This window comes from Corythoichthys intestinalis, chromosome 6 (assembly GCF_030265065.1).
Source record: "Corythoichthys intestinalis isolate RoL2023-P3 chromosome 6, ASM3026506v1, whole genome shotgun sequence".
In the NCBI taxonomy this organism is placed as follows: domain Eukaryota; kingdom Metazoa; phylum Chordata; class Actinopteri; order Syngnathiformes; family Syngnathidae; genus Corythoichthys; species Corythoichthys intestinalis.
The window spans coordinates 29075008-29093368 of NC_080400.1; the positions used below are offsets into that span (position 1 = coordinate 29075008).

The 18361-nt window shown below is 39.3% G+C and overlaps 1 protein-coding gene across 6 annotated transcripts in view; it reads left to right on the forward strand.

Annotated features, from left to right (window-relative positions):
- The window catches only part of igsf9ba (immunoglobulin superfamily, member 9Ba), a 126444-nt gene that overhangs the window by 19033 nt on the left and 89050 nt on the right, over window positions 1–18361 (forward strand). For 3 of the 6 annotated variants that reach the window (XM_057838603.1, XM_057838599.1, XM_057838601.1), the window contains exon 2: window positions 16965–17162. Coding sequence is in view for 5 of the 6 variants with exons in the window: in XM_057838599.1 (XP_057694582.1) it covers window positions 16965–17162 (198 nt within the window). In the remaining variant the exon portion in view is untranslated. Of the gene's footprint in view, window positions 1–4044; window positions 4569–16964; window positions 17163–18361 lie in introns of those variants that run through there. The other 3 variants (XM_057838598.1, XM_057838602.1, XM_057838600.1) reach the window with 2 other exon arrangements.

The following is an 18361-nucleotide window of genomic DNA, read 5'->3' on the forward strand; positions in this document are numbered from 1 at the left end:
CAGTTTTGCCCAACTCTTGTCTTATCAGGTACTGTATTTCCGTTTTCAGAAACCTATGTACATACGCCATAAAAAACACTAATAGGCACCTTTCTGTACACCTTTCAAACAGCCTTTCTACAACTTTTCAAGCCTTGAACCTCCTTCGATATCCCAAAAGATCATTAAAAATGTAAAAAAAACAGCAACAGCCACCTTTCTGGATAGACATGATCACCTTATAGTAGCCTCTTAAAAACTTATTAAGCTGCTCACGTGAACTTCACAGCTGGCGCACCCTCCTGTCCTGTGAATCTACCATGAAAATCATTAATTGGCACGTTTTGGATATCTTATTACAGTTTATCTCAAAGTTTTGAAACGTCACAAGCATTCCACTATAGTTGAAACACTGCATCACAATAAAAAAGGGGGTGGGTGGGTGTACTTTCAAATCAAAATTCAAAATATTAATATTTTAACCTTGAATTCTCAAATTTGAGTTATTCTAAACACTTTTCCAATGCATTGTTACAAACACAAGGTAAGCCTGTTTGCATTGCCATTACTGTCTTCGCGCATACGTACTGTATCCAGACATAGACACGCACACATTTTCTGATGTGACCTTCAGCCATGGAGTCTGGCATTCAATTACCTCCCTGTCAGTGGCCCATCCAGCCCAGTGGCTGAACGCCCTTGAAAGGCTTTTGCAGTCATTTAGCCCTGTGAGCCTAGTATATGTGCCATGGCCTTCTACTTAACGCAAGTGTATATGTAATTCTCCCTATTTTTAATTTTGCAGGTTTTTTTTTTACTTGTTCATAGTGCATGTCTTAACCATGAGCATAAGTTCCCACTAGTAGTCATGTTCACATCGCAAGGCATGACGCCCAATTCGGAATTTGTGTTGGATCAGATTTTTGTGTGTGTGTAGCCGTTCATATTGCAAAAACATATGAGACTTACAGTTTGAATAGAGTGCAGCCGTGAAGTGACACATAAGCACACTGCAACATATGTGAGTCGTTGTCACGTGTGGCACTGTTTATGGAAGCAAATATGCTCCTTTCGGTAGGTCTTCGACCCTCCACTCTCCGCCGTCACATTTTTGTGGCAACTTTGAAGATTTTATGCTACTGGAGCCAAGCTTTTTTTTTTTTACCTGATATACTAATGTGCAGTGTCAAATTAAAGAAAAGTTATTTTGTGCACCTTGGTCTGCCATTTCTCCTTTTCGTCTGTTGATTATTTTGTCAAACATTGGTATTGTACTTGTTGATGACGTAATGCGTTCATAATGTAGAGGTGTTGGATAGATATCTGATTTTTATCCACATACGAATTAGACTGATATGTAAAAATCTGAAAGACACTGTTCAGACTGTATGAAAAGAATCAGATACGTACCACATATGGCCATAGAAATTGACAATTTTATTCAAATTGCTCCAAAGAGATTGCTTTGTTTGCCCTGTTTGTAGACCAAAATGTGTCTAAGTAGTGAGTGGGATGTTGTTTGTGTTTTTTCCATGCCTTTTCATGTAAATTGAAATCTGTCGTGGATTTGACCCCACATGCTTGACCCAACATTCTGCCCGAACATTTGGTGTGTGTGTGGGACCAAATAGGGATGTACCAAATGCAAAATTCTTGGCTGAAACCGAAAACTGAATATTGCAAACTGGCCAAGTCTTAACAGCGACTGGCAAAGGTGGTGTTGAAGTCGCGGGAAAAAAAAATTGTGACGAAAAGGGAAGAGGTCATGCCATAAAAGTATTGTTCTAAACAACACCAAATGCACATGTATGCATTTATGCTACTTTATTTGTATACTGTTCGCTTAATTAAACTCAAAACTACTCATGCACGGGCTCAAATGCACTGTACTCGATGTGACGCAGGACATCAATTAAAGGCAACTTCAGAACAAGTGTGTAGCAGCGATGAAGAAAATTTATTTTATTTTCCTTCGTTTAATAAATTATTTATGTTGTTTGATTCCTCAAAATACTTCCAAATCACAGACATGTTCGCTGTGAGCCAGTAGTGTTAGCGACACAGTGTCAGCAAGCTTGTTGCTTCTCGCCATGTTTTGATTACGTCATCAGAAGAGAACTATCACACTATTCGATGGTAAACTTTGTCTTCGAACCCGAAAACCATTTTTAGCTATTGTCAGCGACAAATTTTCGGTCACATTTCTAGAACCACCCCGTAACAAACGTGCTTTGTGGAGCTTCACTAGCATTTATTCAAAAATGTTTGAGGCTTTAAAAAGAAAAAGGATAGCAGAAAGTTACATTTCATTGTTGTTTGCTATCACCATAAATGGATCTGATGTCCTTTGCTGACAATGGCACTGATACATTGATCCCTCCCTATGAGTTGAAAACTTGGCCCTGAACCAGGATCGTCACTAGGTTTTAATATGTGTGTGTGTGTGTGGGGGGGGGGGGCTTAGCCCCCAGGAAATGACCAGGATGTACCGTATTTTTCGGACTATAAGTCGCACCCGAGTATAAGTCGCAACAGCCATAAAATGCCCAACTAAGAGGAAAAAAAACATAAGTCGCACCGGAGTATAAGTTGCATTTTTGGGGGAAATTTACTTGATAAAATCTAACACATAGAACAGATATGTCATCTTGAAAGGCAATTTAAAATAAAAATACAATACAGAACAACATGCTGAATAAGTGTACAGTATAATATTGTTACATGATGCATGAACAACAAAATGTGAACATGGCCGGTATGTTAACTCATTTGCTCCCGGAACCGTATAAATACGTTTTACTTTTAAATGCTCAACTGTCCCGCAACCGTATTTATACGTCTTTTGCGTTTTGTTTTTTTTTTAATAAGAAGCATATATAGCTTCCGCTGTATCTGAGAAACAAAGAAAAACGCTCCAAACCAATTTTAAAGCAATAAAACTGGCCACTGGAGGGTAGTAACGCATTTTGGAAGACTAGACAAGCCGATTCAACAGCAGTGAACGGCCGGCCAGCATTGTCAAAGCGCTGGCGGATTGAGCCCAGGCGGCGCTCCGTCCGGACAAAACAACGAGAGGACGCCTGGGACACCAGGCGCTGGACGATCGTGCAAAACGAGTGAAACCCCCCGTGGAGCGGCTCGCCTAGCAGACCCCGCAGAAATGCAAAAATAATCCATTTTTGTGAGACAGACAACGATGAGGGAAAAGTTTACACAGCTGACGTGGCGACAATGGCGTCATCTCGGCGACAAACCGTCATCTCTCAGTCGTTGTGTGTGAATAAATTGTTACTATTCTATCTAAAGCTCTATTTGTCTGGTTGTTCATAGTATTTTGTAAAAGGAAAACATTATTCAGATGTTTGGGATGTAACTAATGCAAAAATTAGCTTTGTTAAAGTCAAAGTTATGTTTGAAATGTATGCGTTTACAAAAAGCTCATTTTCTCCGTTTTTTCATCATAAATTGGAAAATTGCTCAAACTAAGCTATTTTCTAATGCTGATTTCTAAAGAATGGAAAAAGATACGAACTTACTTTTTTTCTGCTGAAAGAAGAGAGTCCAATCTTTCTTTTGGTGGGTTCAAAGTTTATATAGCAATAGAACAGAATTTTCTGTGGGCCTTGCAAAATCAGTCGAAATCCAGAAAAAACGGCCGGGAGCGAACGGCCTTGCTCTGGTGAAAATGGCTGGGAGTGAAAGAGTTAATGTAACATAGCTATTAAGAGTTATTCAGATAACTATAGCACAAAGAACATGCTAACAAGTTTACCATACCATCAGTGTCACTCTAAAACACCAAAATAAAATGTGAAATGATATAATGTGTTAATAATTTCACACATAAGTCGCTCCAGAGTATAAATCGCACCTCCAGCCAAACTATGGGGAAAAAAAGACGGCGACATATAGTCCGAAAAATACGGTAAGGAAATGTAGCGTTTATATCATTGAGGTTAATGCCATGACTTTTCCTCACAGCACGGTAATTGTTTTTTCCCAAATATTTGTAACTCGCACAGATTACATTTTGGGCACATATCTGACAAAAAGGGCTATAATTTCAAACCCTGAATAATACCGCTAATTACTTGAATTTAAGTAATATCTGACTCAGGCCAATTTGCCTTACACACACACACGCATAGAAACATATATCCAAACCTTACCTTAAAGTGCTTGTGACACGAAAAAGCATGTTTATTTCATAATACACGCGGTATTTTATGCTCCTGAATGATATGGACCGCTTGGATGTGTGTGGAAGCGATCGCTATATTTATTTAGTTTTGTGAATCCCGCGCCAGGAAAATGAGTGACTTCCGGCTTCGGTCTCGCATTGAGGAGGAGGGCGCTGTGACGTGTACGGTAGAAGACGTCCTCTTCACGCTACAGTGTACTGTTGTGTATGAGGACGAAGGATTCAGCTGATTTTGCGGATTAATACTTTTATTTTTTGCATCACGCCAGCCAAACGGCTGCAGAAAAATCATTCTGTATGCGGGAGAGGCGTATGCGCCTTTTTGGAGTTTCAAAAGGTTCCCATTCACCGTGGATATTTACTGTGGGACCATTGGACTTACAAGGAAGTGAGTAAACATCTTGTTTTGTATTATGTCAAATACGAATACAGTGATTACAAAGTAAACACTATAAAATTCCTTTAAATAAAGGACTACTTACGTTTGATCATTGATAGGCATGTGAAAAGCTATCCTCACGCTCATTAGCAGTTAGCTGTTAGCACGTTAGCTACACAACAATTCCAGCCACCCTCCTCCAGGGAACGAACTGTAAATTGCTCTCTGCCGGGCGGTTTGCCGATCCGCAAAGAAACTCGACAACCGGGTCGTCATGTCAAATAATCCAGGCTAGTTATGTGTGATTTTCCACTTCGAAGACTTTGAAACATCCCTCGGTTCGGGTTAGCATGTCGGCTAGCTGTCACTCCTTCTGGTCTGTTTACATTCTCCGAAGCCGGGGAAGGGAAATGACATATGTCCGATTTAGGTGTCATAAAATATCGTTCGGCAGGTGTGACAGTAAAGGTAAAGTCGACTGTTTTGACCATTATGGAGTAATTTTGCCATGTCGTCTTGAATAAATGGATTTTTATTATTTTATATTCCATTTAGCACAAGTTATTTGTCAGGACCATGCCATTTATTTAGCAATTGGGGAAAGTACTTGGGTAAAAAGAATATCCTGTAAAAATATTGAAGTAAAGAGACAGAAACAATGACATTTTGCCGCTCTCTTCGTCGCGTTTTCCTCATTGTGAATAGTTCCCCCTCGACGGGCTGACTGGTCCTTCTCAAGCCATTTATATAGCTATTGGGGAAAATACTTGCATAAAAAGAATATCCTGTAAAAATATTGGGAGTAGAGAGACTGAAACAATGACATTTTGCAGCTCTCTTCGTCTCGTTTTCCTCGTTCTGAACAATTCCCCCTCAATGGGCTGAATAGTAAAACCGATGAGCCTAGTCTACCGCTGACGTCATCCACCTGTTGGGGACGCTAAAGCCCTATAATTGTAGGCGTGGCTAACCGGCAGATTAAAAGACTAATTTCTCGTCATCTGCGCTTTGCTAAATTGTTGTATATGGTCGAATCGTCTCAAAATATGATTCTAATTAATATTCAAAGTAGCCACCCTTTTCCTCTGATTACCTATTTGAAGACTCTTGCCATTCAGGATTGGTACCTTCATTTGTGTTGCATTGACTGAGGTGTGTCCAAAACTTTGGCCCGTACTGTAGGTGAATGAGCTCTGCACCTGTACTCATCCATGCGTAAAGTGAGAAACACAGCTGATGCTCCAGAAGGAGGCCACCCTAAAGATAGTGGTAAAAAGATTTAACTCTATAAACAACCTGGACTTTCACAATGCATTTCTGACTACCTAGCTGGCAGCAGCTAAGTAGCAGCGTTATTTTAGAGCTGGGATTTAACTTTTGACCGCAAAACAACTAAGGTATGACGTGCCCAGAGATCTGTAGTGTGCGAGCCAGGTTTTTAATTGTCAAACACGGAGCATGTGGTTGATTTATTAAATGGGACTTTCCGTTGTTAGCTGGGGCCTGGAGCTAACTAATTCTTACCACCAGCAGTGATAAATACTCATCATCTTTAAAAACCGTCTTATGTCCATCCTTTATCATCTACTCACATTCACGCTCTGTGTGCATCAAAGGTACACACACACCCAAGCAGGGTGCATGTACGAGCAAGGTCATAGGGAAAACGTGGACCGGATTTTTAGTGATATGGGCGTTCTCTATATGAACAAGTGGATTGGATTGGATAACGACACACTGAAGGCGCTCTCTACCTTGCTCTATAAAGTGAGGGAAAACTGACATATTTATGATCATATTTAAGCTAATAATGACAGGTTATATGGTTATTGATTTAAACTAATATTCTGGCAACTTCATAGTGAATGTCAGCATTTTTTTGTATTTATTTATGTATTTTCTTTTCCCAAATAAAACAACACAATTATATAGGGGGGCTGAAGAATATTTTAGGACTAACGACGGCACTGCCTTGAACAGACAAAAAAAAAAAAAGTTATAAATTACATTATTTACTCCGGCATCTCGTTCTTGACAACACTTAGTGATATTACATGACCAATAAGTGGTGCTAAAGTAATGATTGAGGTTGATTTTGAAAGCCATGTCACAGTTGAGTAAAGAATGCTGAGTGAAGCAATGGAATCGCGACAGGTTTATGTTAGCATTCTATGACATGAATATGTTGTCGAGAGCATGAATATTCCCCCTCATTAAGCACTCATAAACCCTGGCGCAGGTCATCGTGAATCCATTAAGGAAATGAAAATGCTAAATGCTGTGATCAAGCCACTGCTGATTGCGCCCCCATGAGGATCCCCTAATGAGTTTGGGCAATCATTAGCCTTGGAAGTCTTCACAGGATCCAAAAATAATGTCCAGCCAGGAACCAGAACCCTCCAGCACGTCAGCACAGAAAATCATGGATTGTTTTCTTCTCTATTTGCCAGGTTTGAGCTTGTGCTTGGCATCAAGTGACTCTACTTAGCTAATGCAAACAATGTCACCAGTGTACAGTTGTGGAGGGAAGCAGTCAGAGGGCTGTGATTGTGAATTCAAAAAGGTTTTGATATACCCATTAGCTATTCAGTCTTAGCACCAGAAGAAAAAAGACACTTGGCCAAATACATTCCCCTCTAAGAATTTTATCCTGAAATATCAGCTAATATTTTACCTGTATTTAAAAACTGAATGTCCATGTAATGCTGTATCAGCACAATTTAAAAAAATATTTTTTTATTATTATAATTTTTTTTTTTTTTAGATTTTCAGCTTTCTGATACAGAATCCATCTCAGTATAATTTGCTTCTTTTTTGTTGATGCTGACATCAATACATCAACTTAAAAAACCCATCAGATTTACTTAAGTGCGTAATTTTATAACACCTAAAAAAAGGTACTAGCTTTGGCTAAGCTATCTGTAATCCATAATTCACACACAGTACCGTAATAGTAGTTAATTCATATCATTTTAAAATCCTTTCTAAGTTTCTTTATTTTCCAAATTTGGCATCCTTCATGTAGCAAATAAAGCGATTGATGAGCTAGCTAGCAAGCTAACTTTGTGCAAGCTTTTTGCAATCTATATTCTAGTCAACATTTTAATTGGATTTAGATAAAACATTTAGATTGAGGAATCAGATCTGTCCACACAATACTTTTAAAGTGTTGTTGACTGTCATATTAACATGTGCTCGTTTCTTAATTAACTATTTCATTAATGTCACACAGATAAATCATAGTTGGGCTTGCATGAAACGAATCAATATAATCTTGTAGTCAAAATCATAATGGACCTCAGATTAATTTAAGGCCACTTGCTTTGTTGAGAAATATCTTTATTACCAAAACTGCAAAATTTTCCAGTTTTACAGTCACAAGATCAACAGAAAGAGGAAGAGAAACTTCCATCTGAATCCATCTGACTCAGACCAGATTCTGCTTGGGGTCAGCACATTGCAAGATTCCATAACCACAGCTTTAATGTCTAAAAGTGATACTTTGTTCCGTCTTTTTGGCAAATATGCTTTTGCTATCAAGCAAAAGCATATTCCAGAATCTGCTTTTGTTTTAGTGTAGAATCTGCAAATGACCAAAGTGGATTATTTGTATGACAGGATAATGCTGATCAAATGATAAACATACTCACTAAGTGATCTATTTTGCCTTTCAGAGATGGACTTAAAACTTTAGTTTGTAGAGATGTGAAGCAGTTGGAGAAAATAATAGGGTTTTGGTTCCAGTTTGTCAAAAACAAGTTCACAGGTCAAAGTGACCTAATTTTATGACCTCCCCAGTGTACTTTGGATTGTGTTCAACAACAATATTACAAATGTTTTCCATAAAATCCCTTCAAATAGCTGCTGTTGCGCCAGGAAATTTGTGTTTCAGTGTGAATTTAGATTTCAATCTGAGTTAGGGCTGTCCCAGACGTCTAATTTCCTCCCGATTAGTCAGCCGACTATTTTTACGATTAGTCGACTAATCGAATATATATATATATATTTTTTTTCTTACTACTTTAATAATGAAATTTTTGTTGAAGCTTATTAATTCACAAAAAACATTTTGGAACACCTAAATTCTTTATTAACGTATAAATAGATAACATAAATATCAATAGTAAATCATAAACAATGAGGTCAAATGCTGCTGGCATTAACTAGTGCAAAAAAAAAATGTAAACGGAAACACTGTGATTTTACCTTTTTAACAGGAATCAAAACAATTCTTACTCTTTTTGTGGTATGTCATTGTCTATATTGTTCTAAATGTTGAAATGAATTGCAATGTCCCGGACAACCATTTTCAGAATACTTTGTGTGAGTTCAGATGCTTTTTCTGGTGTGCATTCCGCATTTTTGGGGGAGGGGAAAAACTTCAACTTTTATTTGTTTTAACCTGAAAATAAAGTTGAGGGCACACTGAAATATTACCACAATTATTTTGAATGAAAGGCACACATACTCACAGTAACAAAAAATAAATATATAGTATTAATTTTATAGTATGCTACTATATGTATATACACAATAATACTTTATAATATAAAAGTAACTAACATTAGTGCAGTCATGGATTACAGCAGTGCTTCTCAATTATTTTCTGTTACGCCCCCCCCCCCCAAGGAAGACGTAAATGTTTCGCGCCCCCCCAAACTCTCTGCCGCCACTGTAAATAGTATCATTTGTCTATAAAATTACTATTATAAATACGCATCTGCCTAACATTGTGTCCTTTTGTTTCCAATAAAGAAAAAAGTAACATAGATCAACTTATATTAAAGTATAACTTTATTAACATTGTTTTGTTTGTAACAGAGAAGACTTGACGCGCATTTGCCTGAATTTAAAAAAAAAAAAGTCACATCCAGACTGTAAAAAATACAATAAAGGTACATTTTTGACTATTTGATACAGAAAAATAAAATGTAATAAAATCAGTAAATAATAGCAAATTAAAATTGATTAGAAACATTAACTCATGAGGACAATATGCCAAAAAATTTGACCGAAAAAACAAAACTGAATAAAAGAAAAAAAGTGTCCTTGGACAGGACAGTTTTTATTTTTGCTGCTCACAGTATTTACCTCCTTTGCAATGGGGTGGAGTTATTTTGCAATGAGCATGCTAACAATGCTCACTGGTTTACGGATATAACACTGACAAAGCAGGACGATTGTTGGCACTATTCGGCACGTTTTCACTGAAAAACAATCAAGCGGCTTATCAATGAGATTGGGGTGTAATGTCTTTAAGTGGCGTCTTAATTGATTTGGCTTCTGGCTGTCCGATATAATTATTTTTAGACACAGTAAACAGTGGTCTTTCCTCATCACCCACTGTATTAAAACTCCAAGCTAAAAGGCAAACGGCGGCCGAGGTAGAACCGTAGGTGAGGGCGGTTGTCGTGACGATCCCAAGCCGAAAATGGCACTTCTCGGGCGGCGACGTGAGAACCGGACACGACAGTGGGTCGCTGCGTGAGTGAGTCCAGTCGGAAAACGGCTTTTGAAAACGGCGGCGGCACACTGCTCTTCATATCTGTTTTCTGTGTGCTGAGTGCTCTTCCTTAGTTCAAAAACACTGCGCGCACTCTGAAAATGAGAGCGCCACTGCCACCCACTGAGTGGATGTGCAAGTACACTTTATTCCAGTACGGCCAAAAAAAAAAAAAAAAAAAAAAAGCATGTTCCCCGAGGTCACATGCGCCCCCCCTGGCATCGCTCTGCACCCCCCCAGGGGGGCGCACCCCACTATATACACCATTTATTTGAGAAGTACTGGATTACAGTAAGCAGGCCAGTGCTGTTTCCATATATATATATATTTTTTATTATATTATGTATATACAGGATATATGTATATATTTTCCCCAAGTGGGAGCTTCCATGATCCTAATAAATTTAATAATACTTTTTAAAAAAATTATATAATTATATATATATATATTAATTATTCTATTAAATAAAAATGCACGTTGATACGACGCACATAAAGGCAACTTCCATTAAAAAAAAAATCGTGAGAAAGTTGTATGGACTTACAATCCGTTAGCTTGTTGTTTCTTGTTGTCTTCGAAAATTACACTTGGGTGACGGCGTTTCAAGTGTTCGTTCATAGCCGACATGCCACCGTGGTATGCGAGCTCAGCTTAGCAAAGAGTACACACAGTGGCACCCTCCATATTTTCCTTGAAATAATTCAAGGCTCTGGCTATTCTGGTCCGCTTTTTTGGCTTTATGCCGCTTTCACGTGTTATCAGTTCTGCCCTTTTTGGTAATTGGCGGTGTTTTCAACTCATCGCCGTAGCGAGGAGTGAACAGGCGATTCGCTTGGCTCGTTGTCATTGCTTCGTCCGATTTCCTCCTCAGGAAGCCGGCGGCATGCATAAAAACACCGAGAGGTGTCGGCTGGCTCTTTATGGATACTTTTACTGACCAAAACAAAAACGTGGGGGATGCCAACTCTGCGCTACCCGCGCACTTTCCCAACTCACCGATCTTGCTCCCTCTCTCTCACTTGCCCACTTTCTTCCTCTTTGCTCAATCTGACAATGACGGTCATATTGAAATAACAGAGGCCCCCTTGGGGGTGCCAGTAACAACCGCTTGCATTGCGGGCGCCCGCCATTTTAAACTTTATCCGCATTTATTTTTTTCCCGTCGACGGTATGTTTTGCCCGTCGACGCATTTACGTCATCGATGACGTCGACAACGTCGACTAGTCTGGACATCTCTAATTTGAGTGTATAATTTCAAGCAAGCCTTAGGGCTTCAAAGGATCGTTTCAAATGTAGTTTGGTAGTTTTGGTTGTTTCATAGTTTACAAACGGGGTGCAGGTTTCAAGCTTTGGTCAGGGTTACAAACAAGGGCTCAGGTTTCCAATTCCAGTACCATTTCAAATCAGGATCCAGTTTTTAAATTTGGTGTTTCATGACTAGTTAAAGGGTTCCAACAAATCTTAGTTCTTGAAAGCTGGGTTTGAAGCCAACAATGGCTTCGAATGCTCGGTTTCAAAACAGGAACGTATTGTTTAACTTTAGGGTACACAACAATTATTAGGATTTCACAGCAGCATTTCCTTAGGAGAAATAATAAAAGAACAACAAATCTAGCCCAAATTGAATTCTGTATAGTATAAGTGAGTTTAGATATAAAGTGAATTGCTTATTTTCACACATTTTCCTATTTACCGGTAATTAAAGCGCCACTATTTCTGTTATTTTCTCTGAGAAAAAAAACAATGTTGCTAGTCTTACTTTAAAAAAGTAATTAGTTACAGTTACAAATTACCTCTACCGAAAAGTAATTGAATTATTAACTCAGTTACCGCAACGTAAGAGTAATTACTTACTCGGCAAAGTAACTGACGTTAATTTTCATGTTCTACACGTTTTAACATGATCCATTCTACCAAGGCCGTAGGTTTGATCTCAACATTGGTAGGGACGATATACAGTGGGGCAAATAAGTATTTAGTCAACCACTAATTGTGCAAGTTCTCCCACTTGAAAATATTAAGGAGGCCCGTAATTGTCAACATGGGTAAACCTCAACCATGAGAGACAGAATGTGGAAAAAAAAAACAGAAAATCACATTGTTTGATTTTTAAAGAATTTATTTGCAAATCGTGGTGGAAAATAAGTATTTGGTCAATACCAAAAGTTACAATACTTTGTTATGTACCCTTTGTTGGCAATAACGGAGGCCAAATGTTTTCTGTAACTCTTCACAAGCTTTTCACACACTGTTGCTGGTATTTTGGCCCATTCCTCCATGCAGATCTCCTCTAGAGCAGTGATCTTTTGGGGCTGTCGTTGGGCAACACGGACTTTCAACTTCCTCCACAGATTTTCTATGGGGTTGAGATCTGGAGACTGGCTAGGCCACTCCAGGACCTCGAAATGTTTCTTACGAAGCCACTCCTTTGTTGCCCTGGCTGTGTGTTTGGAATCATTGTCATGCTGAAAGACCCAGCCACGTCTCATCTTCAATGCCCTTGCTGATGGAAGGAGATTTTCACTCAAAATCACTCGATACATGGCCCCGTTCATTCTTTCCTTTACACAGATCAGTCGTCCTGGTCCCTTTGCAGAAAAACAGCCCCGAAGCATGATGTTTCCACCCCAGTGCTTCACAGTGGGTATGGTGTTCTTCGGATGCAATTCAGTATTCTTTCTCCTCTAAACACGAGAACCTGTGTTTCTACCAAAAGGTTCTATTTTGGTTTCATCTGACCATAACACATTCTCCCAGTCCTCTTCTGGATCATCCAAATGCTCTCTAGCGAACCGCAGACGGGCCTGGACGTGTACTTTCTTCAGCAGGGGGACACGTCTGGCAGTGCAGGATTTGAGTCCCTGGCGGCGCATTGTGCTACTGATAGTAGCCTTTGTTACTGTGGTCCCAGCTCTCTGTAGGTCATTCACTAGGTCCCCCCGTGTGGTTCTGGGATTTTTGTTATCATTTTGACGCCACAGGGTGAGATCTTGCATGGAGCCCCAGATCGAGGGAGATTATCAGTGGTCTTGTATGTCTTCCATTTTGTAATAATTGTTCCCACACTTGATTTCTTTACATCAAGCGTTTTACCTAGTGCATATTCAATCTTCCCAGCCTGTTGCAGGTCTAAAATTTTGTCTTTGGTGTCCTGCGACAGCTCTTTGGTCTTGGCCATTGTGGAGTTTGGAGTGTGACTGACTGAGATTGTGGAATGGTGTCTTTTATACCGATAATGAGTTAAAACAGGTGCCATTAATACAGGTAATGAGTGGAGCCTCATTAGACCTCATTAGAAGAAGTTAGAACTCTTTGACAGCCAAAAATCTTGCTTGTTTGTAGGTGACCAAATATTTATTTTTCACTTTAATTTGGAAATAAATTCTTTAAAAATCAAGCAATGTGATTTTCAGTTTTTTCCCCCCATATTCTGTGTCTCATGGTTGAGGTTTATCCATGTTGACAATTACAGGCCTCTCTAATCTTTTCAAGTAGGAGAACTTGCACAATTGGTGGTTGACTAAATGCTTATTTGCCCCATTGTAACATTATAACCTGCATATACGCTCTTTGCTGGGGACGGGGAATTAATAAGACCAAAGAGATTGGGTGAACGGGGGTCAAAGCAAAATTTTTCACGAATATGAACCTAATTATTTAATGGGCTAAATGATCAATGCAAAATAAATCGCTATTGACTCATACTACTGTAAGTGTACTGTGTATCAACTTTCTTGTGTATTGGTTCAGGTGATACACCATTCAATTCAAACCTTTATATATAAGCTTGTTAAGAATCTCTTAACTATCCAGGAATGCAATAAATAAATAAATAAATAAATATTTGTCTCATGACCACTGAACATTGTCTATCTAAATAGATATACTGTAACTGGAAAAAAACTTCTTAGTCAGAGTGGAACAAAAATATATATTAATGGAGCCTTGTTTCAGGTAAAACACTACTGATTTTGTCCACAAGCACAGCTAAATTCAACATAGAATGACAATTTATAACCTCGAGTATGATTAACGTATGATCATCTGGAAAAATATGTCTGCACAGGCTGCAACTAAAAAAGTTTTTTTTTTTTTGTAATTATGTAGAAAATAAATACATTTTAAATAAATGAAAGTCATCAGCCAATCAAACGTGCGTTTGAGGGTGGAAAATGGACCAGCACATTCAGCAAATGAAAAGGGGTAAGTGCAAGTCTGAACATAACGAAAAAAATTCACGTAATAATGGTGGGGTCAGTTCTATCCTTACAACATATGGGAAGACAATCTAAATTACCTATATGACTGAACTCATTATATAATGCAAATTAGGTTGCTTAAAAGTTGCTGGGGACAATTTGAGCATCCTGGAAAGTTGGTATTGCTTTGTGCCTACCGTCCCTATTCAAACCTATGCCCTTGCATTCTGTAACATCTTTCACATCAAATATGCTTATACTAACTGATTTAATTGAACTGTTTTTTTTTTTTATTCCCAAAAAAACACGTCACCCTTTTTATGTTTTTAAATTTTTAAATTTTTATTTTTTATTTTTTTTATTTTTTAAATTTCATCTATATAAGACTGTAATGGTATACAAACATTGACTTTCAAATGCTGTGAGAAAAAAATCTTTTGTTTTTTCTGTTGTACTTAACCCGCACTGAACCGTGACCCCCGTACCTAGGTACGTACTGAACCGTGACTTGTGTGTACCGTCACATCCCTAAAACATATAGATATATTTTTCAATATGTAGGTGACACTCTGAATTGCTTCCCTCTTCCATCTTTGTTCTAGTTGTTTTGATTAAAAAAGAAAAAAAAAAAAAAAAATCACACAAGGTTCATGGATATGTCATTCAAGAAAAGTTTTGGGCAGGTGACTATTTTTGGTAATAAAAAACAAGTACAAATTATTATTTTTACATTGTAGGATTTGATGATAATGAATACTGAACAGGAAAACAGTCCATTTTTCAATTAATTGTTATTGTACCCACCTGAACGGCAAGAACTGTATGTAAAAAAAAAAAAAAAAAAAAAAAAGTTGCCCTAGAATTTAAGATGATGCTCACCACGCTAAATGCTAATGCTAGCGAGAACGTGAATGCTAGGCTAACAGTGTAGCATTGCGTTTGCAGTGGCGTCACAACCCTCTTCCCTCCTCCCCCCTCCCGCTCTGCTTTCTCCGTGTCTCTCACACATCTCTCGTCATTCAACCAAATTGTAGTAATGCACGCCTTCAAATCCATAGTAACGGTAACAGCGTTGCAAAGATGGGAAAAGTAATTAGATTACTCACTACTGACAAAAATAACGCCGTTAGTAACGCAGTTATACTCTAACGCTGGTATTAACTCATTTGCTCCCCAAAACGTATAAATACGTTCTATTTTGTACGTTGCATTTGGTAAGCCCCACAACCCGATTCAACGGAACGAACGGGCGGGCCGTGCGGCCGGCGCGCCGGCGGAAGACGACCAAGCGGATGACCAGGACGGCAGGTGCGGGAAGCCCGAGCAGGACGACCGGGAGGACATCCTGGACGCCATTCGACGAACGACCAAGTGCGACGACCACGAGGACGTCCAGGATGACAGGTGGTGGACGACCGAGCAGAAAAACAGAAGGACGCCCGGGATGCCAGGCGCTGGACGACCGAGCAGAACGACCAGGACCACCAGTGCAGCGGACGATGCCGTTGAGTCATGGCTGCTTGCCGAGCAGAGCCCGCGCCGCCGTGCTCAGCCGCTCGCGTCCCCCGCACCCTCCAGTGTTCAGCGACTCAGCCGGAAACGTGCACAGCCAAACCAGTCCCCCCCCCACCACACAAGTTCCCCAGGTGAACTCCGCCACGAGGCAGTGACCACCACAAAAGAAAGAGTCAAAAAAATCCATCTTGATGAGACACTACAGGCGGTGTTTAGGAAAAAGCCCACCCCGTCCGCCAAGACAGCCACGGCGGCCACAACAGCGCCATCTCCCAGCCCAGAAGTCCAGCCATGTGCAAATAAATTGTTACTTTGGTATCAAAAGCTCTATTTGTCTTGTTGTTTATGTTATTGTTATTCTATTATTATTAGAAGAAAAACATTATTCAGATGTTTGGGATGTCACAAAAACAAAAAAATAGCTGTGTTAAAGTCAAAATTATGTTTAAAATGTATGCTTTTACAAAAAGTTCAATTTCTGTTTTTTCATCAGAAATTGGAAAATTGCTTAAACTAAGCTATTTTCTAATTCTGATTTCTAAAGAATGGAAAGAGATATGAACTTTTTTTTCCTGCTGAAAGAAGAAAGTCTAATCTTTCTTTTGGTGGGTTCCATGTTTATATAGCAATAGAACATAATTTTCTGTGGGCCTTGCAAAATCAGTCAAAATCCAATAAAACGGCCGGGAGCGAAGGGGGTTGCACCGGTGAAAATGGCTGGGAGTGAATGACTTAACAACACTGGTCATAAATGTATGTTCCACCCTCCTGTACTTTTGCCCACTTAAACCTTCAAATCCAAATAAATGGATTGATGGTTTGTATTGATCCCAATAATTATCTCATCAAGCTTCATCCTAATGGATGCTTCCACTTCCAATTAGTTTGTTCGTACTGAAATGTCAGCATGTCCCTTGATACCATACCTCAACGAAGGCACGGTCTAGGGGTGGTCGCAAAGTGGAGAAAATCTCAGAGTGAGCATTCTGCTGATGCAGGTAGGCAAGCAGTCAGGCCCGATGACAGCCAGCAAAGATCAATGGAAGCTTTTGGCACCTTCTGTTCACCTACTGTAAGGCAACACCACTAAACGCTGTGACGCTTTGTTGTCTGTGTGCAATAAAGAGAATGTGCTTAAATGCATTCGAATCATTTTGTTGATAAAAGCGCCTCATTGCATTTTCAGGTGCCCACGGAGTGAGAGAGGAGCCTCGGTTTGTGACGGCACGCGCCGGAGAGAGCGTGATCCTGGGGTGCGACGTGTCCCCTCCCCTGGATGGCCAGCAGCCCCCATATGTGGTGGAGTGGTTCAAGTTTGGAGTGCCTATTCCCTTCTTCATCAACTTCCGCTTCTACCCTCCCCATGTGGATCCAGAGTACACTGGTGAGCGCATACTGTATGGACAGTGAATGTACTCGATAATCATCCTGATGTGAATGGTTAAAGGCCAATTCCTGAAATTTCAAGCCTGTGAAAGAGCACCATAAAAGTGTTGCATTCTCAATTACAATCGAAAGACAATGTTGTGTTTTAAATTTAGGTTTTAAAACAGGACTATGGTTTCAGGCAAGGGTAAGGTATTTAAATTACAGTTTAAATGGTGGATTTACGCCTGTGTTATGGTTTCAGATGAGGTTCATAGTTTAAAATCTTGGTTAGGTTTTCAAAGAAATAGTGAAATTCTCTAATGTGCATTCAAAGCCATATTTGAGTTTCAAATTAATGTTTTTAAACAGGGTTATGGTTTCAAATGGGGCCTGACTATGCTTTTAAATTTGTGTTTTAAGTCAGCCATATTAAACATGTTTTTTAATTATATATATATATATATATTTTTTTAAATCAAAACAGAGTTAGGATTTACTGAAAATGTCTTATTCAACTGTAGTATGATCAAACCCTCAAATGGATTGAATGCCTATTGTGGTCAGTGGTAACCAATTATTTAAAGACGTGTCTATATTCAGCAAAACCCATCACTCCCAGAAAGCACCGTCAAATTCCCGAACATCCCCCTTCCACTAAAACAAAAAACAAAAAAAGAGAAATAGTGGTGAATGAATGACAGCGTTGCCTTGTGATTGATGTCTGACTCACACAGTTGATTGAAAGTAAAAGCTGTGCCTATTAGAGATGCATTACACGCCACATGAATCACATCATATCCTTTAAAAAAAAAATCCTCCTGCACTGATTTAGTCAATACGTCTGCGCACTGCCTTCAACGCAGCAGGAAATTGCTTCCTCTGAAGTTACGTCTTGGTGTGTGTGTTTGAAAGAGGGAGAGAGTTAAGATAGCGAGCTGTCATAATGGGGTCACATTTATCCCCTCCTGCTGGCTCTTTTTACTGTGTAGCAAACCCCACCCTTAGCTGTTAATGCGCTGTCAAATAGAGGTGAAGGATGGCTGCATTTCAAGTCCTGAATGTTAAAATCACTCCAGATATTAGGAATTCAAATTAAAAAAAAAAATAAAGGTATTCCTCCTGTAGATCTGTCGCACCAACCAGTGTCTCTACGGGAGAGTGTCATTGTTCACATGAACCTTTTGACCAACAGCGGGTGGCTCAAGCTGAGACAAA